At 36.5% G+C, this 18,408-nt stretch overlaps 1 protein-coding gene across 4 annotated transcripts in view; it reads left to right on the top strand.

Moving 5' to 3' along the window:
- Window positions 1-18,408, top strand: part of LOC116170368 (DNA N6-methyl adenine demethylase) — a 126,589-nt gene that overhangs the window by 72,304 nt on the left and 35,877 nt on the right. For 3 of the 4 annotated variants that reach the window (XM_031486721.1, XM_031486720.1, XM_031486718.1), the window contains exon 3: window positions 17,171-17,239. The exons of the other annotated variant lie outside the window; for it this stretch is intronic. In XM_031486721.1, coding sequence (XP_031342581.1) covers window positions 17,171-17,239 — 69 coding nt within the window. The remainder of the gene's footprint in view (window positions 1-17,170; window positions 17,240-18,408) is intronic. 4 annotated transcript variants of the gene reach the window in all.

Below are 18,408 nucleotides of genomic sequence, written 5' to 3'. Positions count from 1 at the left end.
GGTTCCTCCGAATTCGAGCTCACTTTCGCGCAGCTAAACTGTATACATATTTGTCTTTTTTGAATTTATTCCATTCCAATTTCTCTCTCCTTTGACTCCTGCCCTCCGTATCCGTTTCTTTCCTAACAGTTTTTCCTTTGTTCCCACCATACTCTTTTGTGTTCATCCCTATCGCTAATCCTTCTTTCACCAATGATTCTCTCCTTTTTTTCGAATCCTACTTTGCGTCCGACTCTATACTTATCCTTCCATTTTCTTATTTCCTCTCCAACATGTAATGTGGTGTTCCCTTTTTTTAGTCCCAGTTCGCATTTGTACCCATCCATTCCACAACCTCCATCCCACATCAGTCCCGTCTCACATTTGAATCAAAAAGGTGTTTTCTTTCATCGGAAAACCAGTTTTTAATTCATTCTCTTATTCACCCACACCCCACTATTCCTTTTTTTATATTCTCTTATTTGTTCGTTTGTCCCTATTATACGTTGCATGTGATATCCTAAGTATTAAGTTCTCCCACTTCCCTACCATTTCTCCTCTCACTTCCAGTCTATACCTTTTTCTTCTCCTTCCCTCCAAATCTTCCTTTTCTTTCCCTATCTTTCCTTCATACTGTTTTCCTCTGTTGACAAACGGTGATATCCGCGTAAGCCATGGACCAATATCAGCTTCTCCTTACTACTATCTGTTAAGCAAAAATCCATGCCAAATTCTCTATTTCGTCCCTCCCTGCCGCTTCCCCTTCTTCGGTTTCTTTTATTGTTGCTCCATCTTCTCTAATACCTCGTTTCCTTCACCTCTCTCTTCCCTCATCCCTCTATCCCACGCACTTTCTCCTGCTTACCTTTACCTTGTAGTGTTTCCTTATAATAGTGCTGCTTCAGTTCGTATTTGTATTTCTCTCCCACTAAATGTGTATTTCCGCTCCCTTTCCGTTTATCATCTTTCCAAAAAGCTCTTCTCAAGTTTTTATTCCCTGATTCTTTTCATATTATTTCTGTTTCTTTATATTTTTTCCTTATCTGTTTGTAGGTGGTCAAATTAGGGAGAAGTTGCAACAATTAAATCGTATTATTAATTAGTTTGGTCATTATAAATTAGTTATTATTGATGCTTCAAAAAAACACAGAAAATTCCGAGTTAATTCGACAACCGAAATTTTGATGTGTTTGACCAGATACAAAAAAATTAATAAAAAAACTTTCTTATGCCACTTTTGAGCTTTATAGACACCGTTGACGATTTTTAATACAACTTTTCGATTCCAGAGAAATCATCAATCACAGTTAATTTTTTTATAAGGCCCGTAGAAAAAGTAACATTACTGTACTTGATAGCATTTTTTATTACGAATACAACGAAACGATGTACGGCAACGCAACAAAAGTTGGAAACTGTTGTTTCAAACAGGATAGGTGCACCCGCGCACAACGGCCTAATCGTGAGAGAATACTTATCGGACAACAATTTTCCCATTTGTTCCATGTGTCCCGAATGCAAAAGATATTTGTATCAGGACCGTACACATTCCAGGTATAGAATCTATTTGCACATAAATCCCTACTGTGAAATGTTATGTTCTCCGATACAGTCCTTGGTGTAATTCGGTAAATGTTGGACTACCAACAGGGCGGTTTCATAGTTCGGTTATGGATTTTTCAGTGTTATTGGAAGAATTTGGCCCGCCACTGTAAAAAAGGCTCTTTATAAAAACTCATAATTAGGTCGCACAAAAACGCAAATGTTTCAAAGAAAACTGTTTCCAACGTTATGTTAACTGAACCGATTTTTTTCATACATACGCAGAGTGTGTTGAAATTTATTATGTATAATAGCAGCCGTTATTTTTAAAGATAAACCTGAAGCGCCAAATGGAAACTAATTATTAAGAATGTGTGGTTACTATTAATAAAAAAAGTTGTATGACGCCACGTGCGGCGCTAAAAACTCAGATTTAGTAGAAAATGTAATTTTGACGGTCTTACATCCTTATGCCTAAGTACAGTGCCAAATTTTTAACGGAAATCAAAATAACCGCATTTACATCGCATTGATGATGATTTTAACTTGTTCAAAAATTAAGATCCTCACCTCTTAACTAGAATCTAAAAAACTGTACATTTCTTGTGAAAAGAGAACACACGTATTAAAAATGTATAGAAATGTTGTAAAATAATACTGAAAGGGTACGTCCTTTGGGAAGGTTTGGTTTGTAAAAGCTGGAAGTGGAAACGTTACCATTTACTCGCAATTTCGGGCTCACTACTGGCTTTTCCACGTTCATATTTGTTGAATATGCTGTTCAAACATCCTGTTTTCAAGTTAAGTCTTGTCGCATGCCTTTGGTTTTTTTGCGAGTATCCTCTTGCAATACTGCCATTTCGGAAGGCGTTCAATTTGAACCCGCTTTCGTTCACATTTTTCATTTTCCTTTGGCGAAGTATCCTGTTCCAACATTAGCTTTGGTAGTGGATGTGCGTTCTATTGGCTTTTAGTAGAAGTCAAAGTGTTAAATTTCAGAAAAATCAAAATAAATACTACATCTTGGTGTTAGTTCACTCTTAGTAGTTTATAATTTCAGATAAATATCTAATTCAATAGGTAAGTTAGTTACATGGTATGATTTTCCCTTTTTGAATTCTCCGGAAACTAGAGGGTACTTTCATAAAAATCATTTTGCCCAATTTTTCTTTTTTATGAAGTGTTACGGTCCAATATGACATCTTTCAAAAATTATATAGCGCCTAGGTTAAGAAAATCATGGACTGATGAGCGAGTGAGCGAGTCAGTGGCAGGGGATAAGTGAAAAATGTTCTGATTAAATCTCGGTGTGATAGATACTCATCGAATAGATTCGTTTCTAATGTTAAATTTTAGAAACAAATCAAAGGGCTAAAATAATTATGGCTCCACCAAAACCATCGACAATGCCTCTCATTTTGAATGTTTAGGGATTTTGGCAACACCAGAATGATTCCCACGCAAAATATTTAGGTGTTACATTATTTCTATATACGACATCTGCAAACCTGACCGTTTGAACCCTCTGTAGGGATACGAAATGAGAAACTTTCAAAAGATGTCGTTGCCCCGCTTGTTTAACAAATATTTGATTACAGTTGGTTGTATACTATTGGATTTTGGAGTTTGAAAGTATTGTATCCCTCATTAAACTCGAATCAGTCTGCCATTTTTTGCAAGCAATTAGACATTAGTAGTTCTAGGATGGTAATTTAAAGATGAGTTTTCCAGAGCAAGTTGACAAATTGTTTGCAGTTTGACAAGGTAATGCACTAGCCAAACGTTTTCTTCATGGGTCTCTCTCCCATTTCATATACGCAATTAGAAAGTTCTTTTACACCTGTTTGGCAACGCAAAGGTGTCCAGCTGCCAAGCTGGAATTTCATTCTTTAATTAATTTCATTATTTTGTTCGGTGACGAATAATAATAACACTCGCATTCATTCATTAACTCAAAAATGTATAATTGAATTTATATCATAAAGTTTCAAATTACAATTTGAGACTAATTGGATGGTTTTGGCACTGTTTTTCATCAAATTAACAACAAATAAATGAATTTTAACAGAATTGTATTGACCGGAAACCTGCCTGTAATTGCGAATTCGTTAACACCGAAGAAATGGACAAAACCCTTTTTTTCGGTGCGAATGGATGAGGCGTCTTTTTTTAGGAAAGGGACGAGTCCGTGAGTGAACACGTGTTCTAACGCTGAGAATAACCGACCATCAACCCAAATAAACTATATACACAGACGGTTAGACCTTTCGGGTAAATACGGTGAGCTTTCCCGAGAGCAACAAAGTCATATCCCGGGCGATCATCTTCGTCTGGCAAATGTCCTACCGGTCGGTCTCCCGCGCCCGCTTTAACGACGCGAACCGGTCGACCGCCGGCCCTTACCTCACTCAACGCGCGCGTTGCACACCTTCACGTACTAATGCGATCACTGTCACCCACACCCATCTGTCATCTTTCGTTATCTCGACCCTCCCAGAATAACTTCTTCATTTACGTCACGTTTGTCCTAAAATCCATTTTTCTCAACACAGTTCGCGAAATACGCCCCCGACATTGCAATTTCCTTGGGGAACTTTCTTTATTTGTTTCTCCGCGCCTACTAAAATTTCATAATCTCTCCAAAATTTCTTTTGCGTCTTATCCGGAGAGTGTAAAAACTTTCATTATGGCTTTCGCGTTAAATAATTTAACGAATTTTATGCCAATTAAGCCGCCGGTTTTGCACCTTAAAGTTGATCCTAGGAAATCGTCGTGATGCAAACTGAAAATCGATGAAAGTGAAGTCCTGACTAATTGAAGAAATTTTTCCATAAAATTCGATTTCTCTCTCCATTTTCTTCGGAACTTCTCCCTCCGTCTAGATTGCACCGCCTGACTTCTCACTGAAAGGTAGCTTCGATATCCAGTTCCACTTTGTCTTCACTTGATTGAATCCGACGTAATCTTTTAAGTTTTCTTTCTGTGCCATTCTACCTAGTCTAGTGTCCGTAACCAATAACATTTTCATTGTAAAAAAAAGATTTCTGTACCAAAGATCCAAGATTTTCACAATGATCGCTAATCATTTTCAGTCTTTCGTTGGCCCGTGGGCCCCTTCTAAATAGAAATTTGCAAAAGTAAAGAAAATTTATTAGACCAGGAATAAGCATGTTTCGTTGTAGCCAGAAGCCATAGGAAAAGTGGAAATATAAAGAAAGTTCAGCTTTCACTTTTTTTCTGGAAAATCTCATCGAAAGATATTCCCGAATGACTTGACAGTGATGATCAGGTGCACCGTCATGTTGTATCTAACAGTTGCAAGTCGCAATTTTTGGACAACAATTAACTTGTATCGATAATTAATAAATAATTTATTTATTATTTTGTTGTGCTGTTACTATATATCGGGAAATTACGGGTGGAATTAAAAACTTCCCATGCGTTCTAAATTTATTGATTAAATTTGAATAAATAGTTGCAACTAGTTTCGGACTTACCGTCATCTTCTGGCTCATAGTTTAGTTTAACAAACAATGAGACTAAAGAAATAGTACAACACCTTTAAAATTAAGGGCTAACAATCTATGTTACATAAAATGGTAAGAACGAGTAGTTACATATTAAACAAATCAACCTTAGAACTACGGGCAATGCTGAATTTTAAGGTTAAGATTGATCCGAATTTAATCAATAATTTACGCACTGGGGGAGTTTTGAGTTTGTTATTCCACCCTAATTTCTCGATGTCCACCATTTTGAGTCAAAACATGGATACTTCTCATTTCACTAATATAATGGTACAAATCAACAGAGCATAAAATTGTGCCCAATCTTTGTGCAATAGAAGCGATTTAGCGAAATATAGCTTTTGTTTGACATCACCAATTGATATTTTTTGCAGACGTCTCAAACCGCCCTTTTTGACTACCCTCTTCCGACATCCGTTCTTGAGGTATAAGGGATATGGGTATAATTCGGATCAGGATAAGAAGGTCGAGGAGGAGGGCTATGGTTGGTAGAATTAATCTCTTTCGTTGAGACCTTTCATTACCATGAAGAATAAAACTAGTTTAATTAAAATACAATGAGAGATAAAATCATTTTTACCCCTCCCCTCAGGCCCATCGCTCCTGATCTCAAAAATCTGAAAAAGAATCGCACGGGAAAGTTATAGTTTGTACAAAGCAATTTATTTCGATTCCAGACTCTAGAACCATTCCCCTAGAAGTAGTTCGAAGCGCAGAAGTGCGCCCGGACGGACGGATGCAACGCTAAATTATTATTCTGTGGGCGGATTTTTCCGGAATTTTAACAAAATTGCATCTTACAAAGCGTTGACGATTACCTAAAGGAAAGTAACCTTTCAAATGGTTAGCAGAACCTAACTAATTGTATATTTCAACCAGGACCTATTTTCAAGAACACCTTAGTTCAAAGTAACTTTAAAAATTTCTTCAATGTGTGCTCAAACTATTTTTAGAATAAATATCTAAAAAGAATTTCAAAATCCTTTTAAGATGTCTAAAGATTTTTTAGTATCCTCTATAAGTCGCTCAAATTGGAAATAAGATACACTTGGCGCCATCAGAGCCCTAGGGGCCATTATTTACTTTTGTTCTTCTTGTTCTCCTTAGTGCACCTTTCTCCATTTAGAATTTCAGAGTCTTAACGCGCCATTCTGCAGCTTTTCTTGGAACTACCGCTACACCGTTTTTATTAGCGTGAACATACCTACTGTTACTTTGCTGATGCCATGAGATCCTCAGATGCATCGCGACGCCATTCATAACACCATAAAAAAATAAAAATTCGTACTGCCCTGTTTTCATTCGTTGATGAATCTAAATCGAATCTCTTTATAATTCTGCGTATTACCAACTGATGTAAAGTCGTATAATGTACAATTGTACCAGTGATGGCTGTCAGTACTTTAGATAAAAAAATCCAAAAGTATATTCTTGAAAGGCACTGCAACCAAGATGTGATTGATGTAATCTATTCATATGTTCTAAGATGCCAAGTCAGAAAGAAGATGCAATTTTAAAGGGCGTTCAAATCACAAGATTGTAATTTGAACGCATAAGTCCGCGTGTTCATGTTTGATTTCGTATAATTTCAACACGTGAACCGCCATACTTTCCAATAGTTGATTTCAATTAATAACTTTCTCGAACCACTAACCCCTGTACTAAAATTGTCTTTTATTCGTCACATCCTCTTATTAAGCGAACGGAATAAATGTTGGCCCCCAAAACACTGAGTTTCTTAAAGCACTTAGGATTCCCAAAAATCCATTCGCTGATATCGGTTTCATCGATTTATGGACAGAACGGAGAATATAGCCGACCTATTTTTTATTAATACTTACGCAAATTTATTTCGTTTCGTAAATGTATCTTCAAGTTTTTTAACTTGTTTATATATCCACCTGAGGGGTACATACATATCTGATTATAATAGGCAAAATTCTTTTCAAAGTAAATAAAGACGGTTGGGGATAATGAAAAACTTTGAAAACTTTTCAGCTTAAAGTGAGAGTTCGTCAATAGTACTTAACCTTAAATAAATTTATATTAAGTGCAAAGTTGCGGCGAACTTTTTACCTCGAGAGTTAAAAATGGGAAATGTCTTAACATTTGTCTATTTCCAAGTAGCTTTCGTATACTATGTTACGGTAGGACTTATAAACAGCTTACGCCGTTTTTAGGGATTAGGTATTTGAGTTGTGTGTGAACCTGGCACCACCACACAAAGAAATAAAGATTATCATAGCCCTCTAATGGTTTGCGAGTTTTCTCAGTTTACAAAATTATTCCGTAAAAACAAACAATTAGGATGTCATCATTTTATATACTTGATTTGGAATGATTGGTCCATCATTTACAATGCGTTATAGTTTATTTACAAGAGGTGTTGTACTACAATTCCCATTTTGGGAAATATTTCAAAGTTACCAAGAGATCGCAATATTCTTGAAAATTGGACTTTCTTTAGAATTCTTAATAGCACCATCACACCCTTAAAAAATGTTTACTCATTCTACGTACCATAACTTGAGATGGCTGATTAAGGGAACACGTGACCTGATCTCGCTTTTAGTGGGGAATTTAAAACACGGCGCAATCCGCTGTCTTTGTTGAATTTAAAGTGAAACACAATTTCCATGAAATCTCGGGGTAAACAAAAAACGCAGCAATATAGAATAAATAAATACAAAGTGTTTACTGATACATTCCTTCCCTATTTAAAAAAAAAGTATTGAACAAGAAGGACATAATTTTAAGTATTTATTGAGAAGAAACTATTTTTGGATGGCAAAAAATACCAGAGCGTTCCATTAAAAAAAGTATATTTAATTTTAATTGTTTCATAGTAGATGTAATTTATTTCATTTATTTACCCAGATAAAAGAATAGAGCCTGGAATCAAAATTTAAGTGTAATTTGACAATTATAATTGATGCTTATGCCAAATTTTCTTAAAAATCGAATTATTAACCATTTAAAAAAAAAGTCCTACAATTACACGTAGAATTAAAAATGCATTCAATACAGAAGGTTCTATTAAAAAAAGTGTCTTTTTAACGCTTTACTTTGTGTGCGCCCCCCTGTATAATTCAAAATATTTTATAAATGTGGAGAATATTCAACCATATCATAATACAAAAGCACTCTATCGAAATAGTACATTATATATCAAGGTAGAGAAGTCCACTATTATTGCTGAGCACCAAGATTACATCTCGAGGCGCTTGCGCCGAGGGTGTAAGGTGCGAAGGCATAATAGACTTCTCTACCGTGGTATATATACTATTTTTTTCACTACTAGCACTTGAAATCCTCTAAATTAACATATTATAATGATAAGAGAGTTAACGGTTGGACAGAATTGTTGTTTCTATATTTAACATGTCAATCAAGTACGTGGAGTACAAGTCAAACAGCCGTATTTTGTTTCTGTCATTGAGATTTTTCAAAGAGTAATTTCGTGTTCGAATTTTTTCAAAATGTGATAATTTTAGGTATGTAATTTCTCTGAATTGCGAATGGTGGCAATTATTCGTTTTAGGAAACTTGTCTAATAACGTTCATTGAGCGAAATTCGTCGTGTTTTCTAAAAGTGACAGCGTGACAGTTCTCATTATTGACTACTATTTAATAATAAACAGATTATTAACCACTTTGAACAAATGCCGAGAAAGCTACTTTAACAAGTGGAAAAAGGTTAATAATCATGTCATCAGACGCTAGTAGTGAAAAAAATCTTATCTTCAAGGGATTAAATTACGTCGCGAAATCGTCGATCCAGCCTGTACAAAAGTAATTGGTCAGGTAAACTCCTGACTTGACTTTCCGACTACTTTTAATAGTCGTTGCAATTATCTTGGTCCTAGTATAACATTTAGAAAAGTCTCTAGCGCTTTATTGTGAACCCGACGCAAGTGTAGAAGCCTTATTTGTAGATCTCATCAAGACACATATTTTTTGTAATTAATATTTTTCACTCGATGCTTACTTTTAGAGAAGAATGCAAATTTAGAAAATAAAATAAATAGTTAACTTTTCAATTCATCACTTCTCAAAACAAAGGAAGTCACAAAAAATTGTAATGAAGTTTTTTGTAGAGTTTTTTAGGCCAGTTGTATGCGTCTAAATCGGGTTAGTATAAAAAAAATGATCAAAGTCCTCGTGTGAGATCGAAGGGACTTCAGCGCATTTTTGTGTGGCAGATCAGTGTTTTATTAGCCAATATTGACTCCACCATCAATAAGATCTTGCCGAAAGCTACCACGTTCACTTTGTCGGTACCATTTTCTCACTTACCGTGCACTCGCAATTCACGTTTGAAGTTTCGACTCCACCATCAGTAAGATCTCGTCGGGGGTTACCACATTCCCTTTGTCGATACACAGTTCCGACGTCCCGTTCATTCGTAATTCACATTCTGGTAGATTTCGCTAAAATCCCGGCATAAAATCGTATTCAACTTTTGGGTACTTCACATAGCTCGACCTTCTATTAGTGACACGAGAAAGAGAGACCGCGATTCGCGCTGTAAGAAACTTTTGGGCGCCCAAAGTCGACTACCCCTCGAAGCGCGCCGCGCAAAAAGTGGTTTATTTCGCCCCTAGGAAAAAAAAACTAAATTTCGCCACGCAGGAGTTGTGCGCGTTGACAAGATCTTCCCGACGACACCAATTTGAAAACAATCGGAGAAAAACTGTAGAAGAAGATAGATAAGAACTGAAAAATCTCCAGGTTAGTATAATACGCTCGGGGATGGCGTCCAGATGTCGTCGACTACAAATCTGGTAGCCCCATCCCTAACGTTCTTAATTACACGGCCCCGATAGTTACATGTACACTCCTTGTCTTTTTACAAGCGTTTTTCTACGGGCGCGCATTTACTGCCAGCCAGCCAGCCGACCAGCCAGCCAGCCAGCCAGCCAAAGTGAGATTAAAAGCTACTTTTTACAAAAAAAAATTTTTGCAAAAATGCGAAAAAAATGTAATAGTATATTGTTTACCAACATTTACCAAGGACGAGAAGTGAGTTTTCGCTGACCAGTCAGAAGTTTTACGTACGAGGCGCCTTTCGAGTACGGAAATTCCGACGTGTCAGCGGATCTCACTCGTCCGTGGTAAATACTAAATTTTTTATTAGTATGCTGGAATTTCTTGTATATAAACGGCTAGTCAAAACAAGTATAGAAATCAAAACAGGCAGAGAAGTGGAAAGGAGACAGAGAAGTAAAATTTCTCTGCCTGTTTTCCGCTTCTCTGCCCTTAAGCCTAATTTACATTTGGCAAGTGTACTGGCGCAAAGTACCGTCGGCCAGTAAACTTGACACGTGTAAATTCGCGGAAAGTGCCAGTTAAATAGAAATAGGGTAGCAAGTTTACTAGCCGACAGTACTTTCCGCCAGTAAACTTGCCAAATGTAAATTAGGTTTTAGCAACGAAACGATACTTCGCTGTTTGAATATGATCAGCGAAATGTCACATATGGCTCTTTTAAACATTTGACACCTTCGATAACCATGAAGATGGTTACGGATCAAAACCAAAATAGGACGCTTTTGATTCCCCATACCACCTTGTATGCAAATTTCGTCCAAATCGGTTCAGGGTTTTTTTAGAGATCGTCACACAGACGTCAAGCTAAAAATCACTTTTGGGGTCTGTGTTCTTCAAATCGTCCAGAAAACGCAATATTGGCGAAAATTTATCACGATTACAACATTTTCCCTTATGTAGTCGGAAAGTACAAAAAAACTGGAACAATGTAAACTATACCTGATCTTTTTGCTGTTTAACGTACGATTTCCCCTCTTTGTGACGTTGAGTACATTTTCAAGAGAACCGAAAAATCACGTATCAAATTATTAGCATCAAACTGTAAACGTTAAGTGCATGAGCGCTTGTTAGATTTTACATTTTCGAAGCATCAGTAATTTTGGTAAAGGCGTAATCCTTTTGGCCTGGGTTTTCAGTTCCGGAAAAAAATTGAAAACATTGAGGTACCGTCGAAGATATTAACACGAATTCGTACGTTTCTCTACAATAAATCCAAGTACAGAACACAGTTTGCCTCCAACCAACTAATTAGGGAAGTCAGTATTTGAATGTACAATTCTGAACTCGGATATTAGTCATGTGATGCTACGGAGTGTAACGCTTTATAGGAAAATGAAATATTGCACCATAAAAACAGTGGAATGTATTATACCTGAATAGTTGTTAGTGTTCGAAAAAAAGCATTTTATTGCTTATTGCTTTTTCTCGTAACTTTTAAGAGAAAATGTTTACTGTAAACAGTAAACACTAACAATATACATTGCAAATCTGATATTTATATGTATTTTTTTAAACGTTTCATGGAATTGAAACCTTTTCACAACGAATTAAAACGTTGAACCCTATTGAAAAGGAACTGAAGCCTTAAAATGAAATAGCAAACAAAAAAATTAATTCAATTCCTTTGGCTAAACCCAAAGCCTCAAGCCTATATGTTAGGGTTTCAAAGACAAACTCGAAAGCCGTCTGTGTAGAAAACGCTTGAAATCTTGGAATTTCAAGCTCTTTTAGGACTTGGGGCTTTCAAAGACTAAGGAGACCAATTCTTTACACAGCCCTGTGAGTAAAATTATCATAAGGTTTATGGAATGCAATTAAAACTGTAAACAAGAAAGTCACTAACTAAAAAATCATGACCTTTAAGCCATATTTAATTATGAAGCATTGCGACAGAGTATGTGTACCGCGAATAACTACCTATCAGTAAATAAATTGGTTCGGCGGATGGAACTTTTTGAAGAGATTGGTCCAAATTGGGTACCTTTACGTTGCAGTTGTGATTGTTAAGCATGTAAGAGGTTTCTCGTTAATAAAGTATTATTATTATCATGTATTGCATTGTAGCAAAATCTTTATTTTTCTACAAAACCTTGCGTACGCCTGTCTAAATTACTTATATTGTCCGTTATTTATAAGCGTATCGTCACCTACCTATTCCTAAAACTATAGTGTATTGTAAATTTAGAAAGGTCCTTCGTTGGTACAACTGCAAGTGAGTAACTTGGCAATACACAGTCATTAGGGGCACAAAGTATGCATAAACCCAACAGTGAAGGTGTGAATAATGAGGATTGTTTAGTTCGGTGGGGAAAACTGAAGCAATGTTTGTACCGCAAGATAATCGAAAACTTGTATGGTTTTTAAAGGGCAACACCTTAATTAATAATTTGTTTATTGAGCACCTCTAGTATAATAACCTTGTACTAAAATTTTAAATCGTTCACTCCAAAAAATGGACAGATGTGCTCATTTCCTGGTCACTAACCTCCGGAAATTCTTAGATTACTATCAATACCTGATGTGCTATTATTACATGTCTTTACTCCAATTACTTTACATTGATATGTCGCGCCCATTTGTCCTAGCGAAGCTTTGACGTGTATCGGGATTAACTTTGCAGTTTCGAAATTTATTTAGAGCGTCGTATGTGAGTATATGCCATATTGGGTTAAACGTTCGTCTGGATCGTTGCTTTACCATATCCGGTAGTTCAGCCAGGTGCGCCCTTTCAGGGTTGTCCAATTTTGGGGTGGCGCTTACATGTCAGTCTGGTCTCACTTAAAACAAAGGATTTGTACACATTGCGATAGTGCGTGCAAACCGACTGCGGGACCATAGAAAAAGTCTCTGGATAAATTTTGCATTATAAACATTTATTAAGCATAACCTTCAGGCGTAACTCTTAAAGCTGTGCACCCCTGACATTGCACACGTGGTCGCTGTCTACTGACAGCTGGGCCACGCTCCACCCACTTCACCGTTACTCGAACTTCCACCAAGGTTCTCTCACTGCAAAAAAATTATAGTATTTATCATTTCAGTGATGTAATTTTACGAGCGCTATTCGCACTTCCGCGCAAAATTCGACGATTCCCTTTAATTAGAGTACACCAGTGACAAGTAATTAATTAGATTAAAATCGGGGGAATATTCCCAATACAGACTTGTATTGACAATGGCTTTTATGTGCAATCAGAAGTTCATTATAGATGTTAAATTAAACGAATGAACGAATAATTTGGGGGTTGTTTCGGGCAAAAATCGCTTTCGCGTAATGCGTCGAAAAAAACTCTTTTAATTAAAAATTACAGCGGGTTTGCGCCCGGCAAATTGTGATTGTGGTTAAAAAGGTAGCAACAGTTTGGTAACATCTGCCTAGATCGAGAGTGTGCTTCATGATAAGTAGCACGAGATCGACGTCACCCTTTAAAAACGAGGGGTGGCAAATTTTATTTTATAAATTTAGGTGCATTTGGAAAGTTTTAAATTGATATTAAGCCAGGTTAAATAAACTAGGTGGATTGCTTTAATAATTCGAGCTTTTAGTAGCAAAATCTTTTTTTTTACAAAGAGAAGCCGTTGGCTGTATGGCTGTTGCAACGTTTATCATGAGGAATTCTGATGAAAAAATTTCTTAAGATGTTGCTGGTTTTTAAGAGCCACAATGCGATTTTATTCGTACAAAAAACAGGAAACTTTACATTTCGCATTGCGAATTTTTGAGATGTAATTGCTCTCTTTCTGTTGTTGTTTCACAAAATTCTAAATTAAGGCAACTACGCCTACTACAATATTTTGTCTCCTACCACTCAAATTTTGATGCATTGTAAGTTTTCAGTGCAACGGTCTTTGTAGCAATAAAGAGTTAACAATTCAAAATTAAATTAATTGTAATTTGCGTTGCCTAGTCCATATATTTGTAAAAATTAACTTTTTTTGGCATATGCTTCCTACAGATACAGTACCACAATAAATGAACCCTTGAATTTGGCTGATTGAATATTGAAATTATGAAATAAAATTGAAATTCTTGAACCAAATATGAATCTTGAAATCCAAACCAAATGCATTAAGCTCCTAAATTTACACACTACATCGGAATATCAGCTTTCCCTCGTAGAAACTCTCTCGCGGGGAAAAATGTTCCTAGCTACCAGGAAGCTCGCAGCTGCATAATGTATACTTCTCCCGTTCGATTTGAAATACTCACTTATCCCCTCTCTCGGCAAGAAAAATGGGTCGGGAAGCCTCTCTTACTATGGTACGTTTTCAAAATACTCATCTCCAAGGAAAATTTGTCCCCTCCAGAATATTCGCCTCCCAATAAACATTTGTCATATCCGGCATTTTCGCCCCGCAGGAAATAGGGTGGGAAGATTAGCTACGAAGTTGACTTTTAGAATGTTCGCCCAAACAAAACTAGTCTCCAAAAAATGATCTCTCCAGCAAATTTTCTTACTAAATTCGCAGTCCCATTTATTTCTGTGGAAATATTCGCTCACCGGAAAATTACCTCATAAAAACACTATTCCCCAATAAAAGCGCAAGGAAATTTTACTTTCAACAACCGCTTCTCGGAATAGTCTTGTTTCCACAAGAATAGTATAGGAGTGCCGCTGAAAATTCCCGTACGAGAGCTTGTCCTTAAGATATTGTCCCCAAAAAACTAGCACCCAAGAGAAATTGTCTCGTCCCCTTAGGTATCCCCGGAACATTCGTTCACGAACGTCCTCCTCGCCACTAAGAAAATACGCCCCCAATCAGAATACGTTTACTAATATTCGCCTATGAAAGGTCGTTTCAAGCAAAACTCACTACTGAAGAAATTTGGTCTTGTAAAATATTCATCTTTCAGGAAACTGTTGCGACGAAATTGGAATAGTTCGCGCACCTTCGGTGAACTTGCAATTTAATGAAGTATTAGCGGAATAATAATTACCATTTACTTAAAAAAAATATATGTACAAATTGTAGTAGTTAACAGTAGCAGCTCCAGGGATCGGACGGATTTAAGAGATGGCGGCGCTGGCGGTCACTTCGGAAAAACTAAAACAATATTACGGCAAAATCTTTAGCGGGAATGAAAGCAACAAATCGGCGGAAGCAGCGGAAAAGCACTGGCGGGAAAGCGGACAACATCCCCCCTTTATAATTAGTGAAACCAAAAGTAACAAAAGGCTTACCTTGAAATTAACGGAGCGGTGGCAAAAATTCGCTAAAAGCCAATTCTAATAAATACGGCGCGGCAACTTAATTGCAAAGCAAAATGAAACGGTACGGATGCAAAGAAATGTAACTGGCAAAAGTGCAAAAACTTAAAATGGTAACAGATTTAAATACGGTTGCAAAAGTAATTGTTACGGAAAAGCTCAAAATGCGTAACTGCGAAAATGCAAAAGCCAAAATTATCTAACTTACTATTCTGTCAAACGCCAAAAGCAAAAGACACTATTTCATAGTGCGTTTTCTATTTATCTAAACATCCATTTGAGTAGACAAACTGAAATTCCCGTCTCGTATGCTTATACCTTCGATACGTTCAAACAAATGAAACTGTTTTTAATAAATTACTCTTTTCCCCGACATCGGAAAAATAAGGGACGATGTCAAACTTCACGTTTTTTAAGAGCGCTTCTTTTGAGATAAGGCCCAGCGCAATCGGACGGATATTCTGTAACTCATTTAAATTAAAAATCCTTAATTATACTTATCTAATTAGTCGGAATGACATCTCCAAATTCGACAGTCCAGCAATGCCCTTTTTGTTCCTTGGGATGTGAGGTCAGGCGCCGCAATCGGTTATCACGCTGATATTTTCCTTAAACTGCACGACCTTGTCGGTTTCAATCCTCAGTTTTCGTATACCATTAGAAAACTAATCTCGATTAATCATTAATTAACGGACCTAAAGTTTAGTAAGATTGATTCTCTCTCTTCTTCCCTGGCAAGAGAGCTTGGGGCGGCTGTAAAAACAATTTACCGGAACGGTTGCAAAAACGAACTTACTTGCGTTATCGGTGGTAAGACAAACAATTGAAATGAAAACATCCAAAGCTCACTCCTCGTCCCCTAGAGCAAATAAGGAAATTCAGAAGTTACTTAGTAACGACTCGCCCAACTTAAAACGCTTCTAGATACCGGGTGTTTATCAAAGCTGGTCGGCTTCACAAAAATTCGGTGTCATCATAACTTTAAGTATAACAATTTAAAAATGAAACGACGAGATGACGCAAAAAAAGCGTGTTCAATCTCTTCGTTTATAATCTATATGTCTATTTTTTAGGAAATGGGCTTTTAGCGATCGCTCTTTTATAGAAAGCTGAGAAAAATCACTAAGGGTTTGTTAAAAGCCAGCGCATTCTCGAACGTGACATTGTTTTGTTATTTGACCATAACTTCGTTCTTTGTAGAGCTATAAAAAAAAACTTCGAAAGAGAAAATTAACCAGCGCATAATTTTATCTATTTAAGAGACTTGGTAGGTAACTCTAACAGTTGACGAGATCGCCATAGTGAAACTCACACTGTATATATGTATAAGTTCTTTGAGATCTTAAAAACGGTTGGGAAGTCTTAAAATTTCTTTATACCTTTTTATTACGCAAACTGAGGCCACTGAGGGTGAACGTAGTATGGGTTGTTGTTTCATTCACCTATGGCACTTATGCTTTGTTATTTATTTCAGAAGAAATGGGTATTCGATACCTTGCTTACAATTTTATCTTTCGATTAAAATGAGAAAATGACTCCCAAACGTTTGTATTTATCCAAAATATTTGAAATATCAAATATTCAATTTCCATTTGTTTTCAAGATTTTTTTTACCTTGCGATACGTCAAGTAATGAAGGTGTAGATATACAACACCGCGGTATTCAAAGATCGAGAAAAATGGAATTAGTTTGTTTCGTTTAATTTAAATTAAAACAAAACATCTTCCAACTTACTTTATTCGTACTACAAATTATAAGTAGGTAATAGACTAATTTACTATGGTATAATCGATAATATCGGAGTAAAATTATCCTGCACATATGCAACACATCGTGCAAATGAAAGCTTCATTTTAGGTAGTGTAGTCTTTTTTTCTACCCTTACTTCCTGTGTAAATAAAAAACTCTGTTTACCACTTTAAACCGAACAACTTCCTGTATGTATTTCATTTCAATAATTAAAATTTTTAGCGACAATATGAGTGCTAAGTGGTGGTGGGTGTTGTATGAGACTTGAGTAGTGTAGCTTTTTGGGGTGTTTTATTATTTTCATTTATTTTATTTTTTTTATTTTGTTCTAGCTTTACGGAGATGATGCGTTCATCCGTGGAGACTCTAGGCGTGGCAGGGGGAAGGGTCGAGGTTCAGGGGTACGTTTTGAGATTTTGTTTTTTGTTAAAATTAACATAGTTTAGACATAATTTACGTATAGTAGATAGTTGGTGAGCGTTAAGATTGGAGGCGAATTTCTCATTAGTGAAAACCTCTTCGTACACTGCGACACGATACAGTAATTAGCGAAATTGAGCGGGTACGAGTATACCAATGCTTACTCTTACTTGATTAGAACAAGGACTGAAAAATATCAAGATGCGACACGCCGTTACTTTTGGATAGAGCTTCTTATTTATTTTGATTACCTTTTGGTACATACGCCAGGTCAGTGCGTCGCCTTTTTAATATGTGGGGACTTTTTTAATCAATAAAAATTTCCCTGTACAGGGTGTCCCATTAGCAATGGTCACAGGCCATAGCTATGGAACCGTTAATTGCTCAACTGCGGTGAAAAAATTTCGTTAACAAAAGGGGTCAAAAGAAATCGCTGGAAATTGTTTTCAAGTTTCTAGCTTCGCCGCTAGAGGGCGTACGATTCATGGTTAAGTAGAAAAATTACTTTTTTTCTAAAATACACCCAAAAATACATGCATAGCAATCTTGTATCATTTTGGTGCCGCGCATACTGTTCTAGCTCATAAAATGTGAGGGGTGTGGGAAGGGGAACATCTCTTTAAGGAATTGAATGTAACTTCGGTTTAGGTTAACAGTTTTTCACATAATAGGTCTTGTTGGAAAGAGCTCTCTTCGTGGAATCAAATTATTTATATATTTCTTATGCATGTTTGTTGAGTATATTTGAGGAAAAAAGTCATTTTTCTACTTAACCAAGAATCGTAAGCCCTCTAGCGGCGAAGCTAGAAACTTGAAAATAATTGCCAGCGATTTGTCTTAGTCCCTTTTGTTAACAAAACTTTTTTCCCGAAGCTGTGCAATTAAGTGTCCATTATTAATGGGACACCCTGTACATTAATAGTTCAGAAATGCTAAAACGGACTCGTTGAATAATAATTTTATGTACACTTTCCCAAATAAACATCCGATACAACTGAATACCAAACGATCCTCGAAATCTTCACGCATTCATCAATGACCTGTTTTTTGCTAAAATTTTCAAAACGAGATCAAGGACATTTTTGATTACTTCTTGTGGCTCGGTATGTACCGTATGTGTTTGCACGGGAGTAAAATCATTTCATCCAAC

The sequence above is a fragment of the Photinus pyralis genome, unplaced genomic scaffold (assembly GCF_008802855.1).
Source record: "Photinus pyralis isolate 1611_PpyrPB1 unplaced genomic scaffold, Ppyr1.3 Ppyr1.4_LG5, whole genome shotgun sequence".
NCBI lineage: Eukaryota > Metazoa > Arthropoda > Insecta > Coleoptera > Lampyridae > Photinus > Photinus pyralis.
Note: the sequence above shows the minus strand (reverse complement) of the source record. Positions and strands in the feature narration are given on the sequence as shown.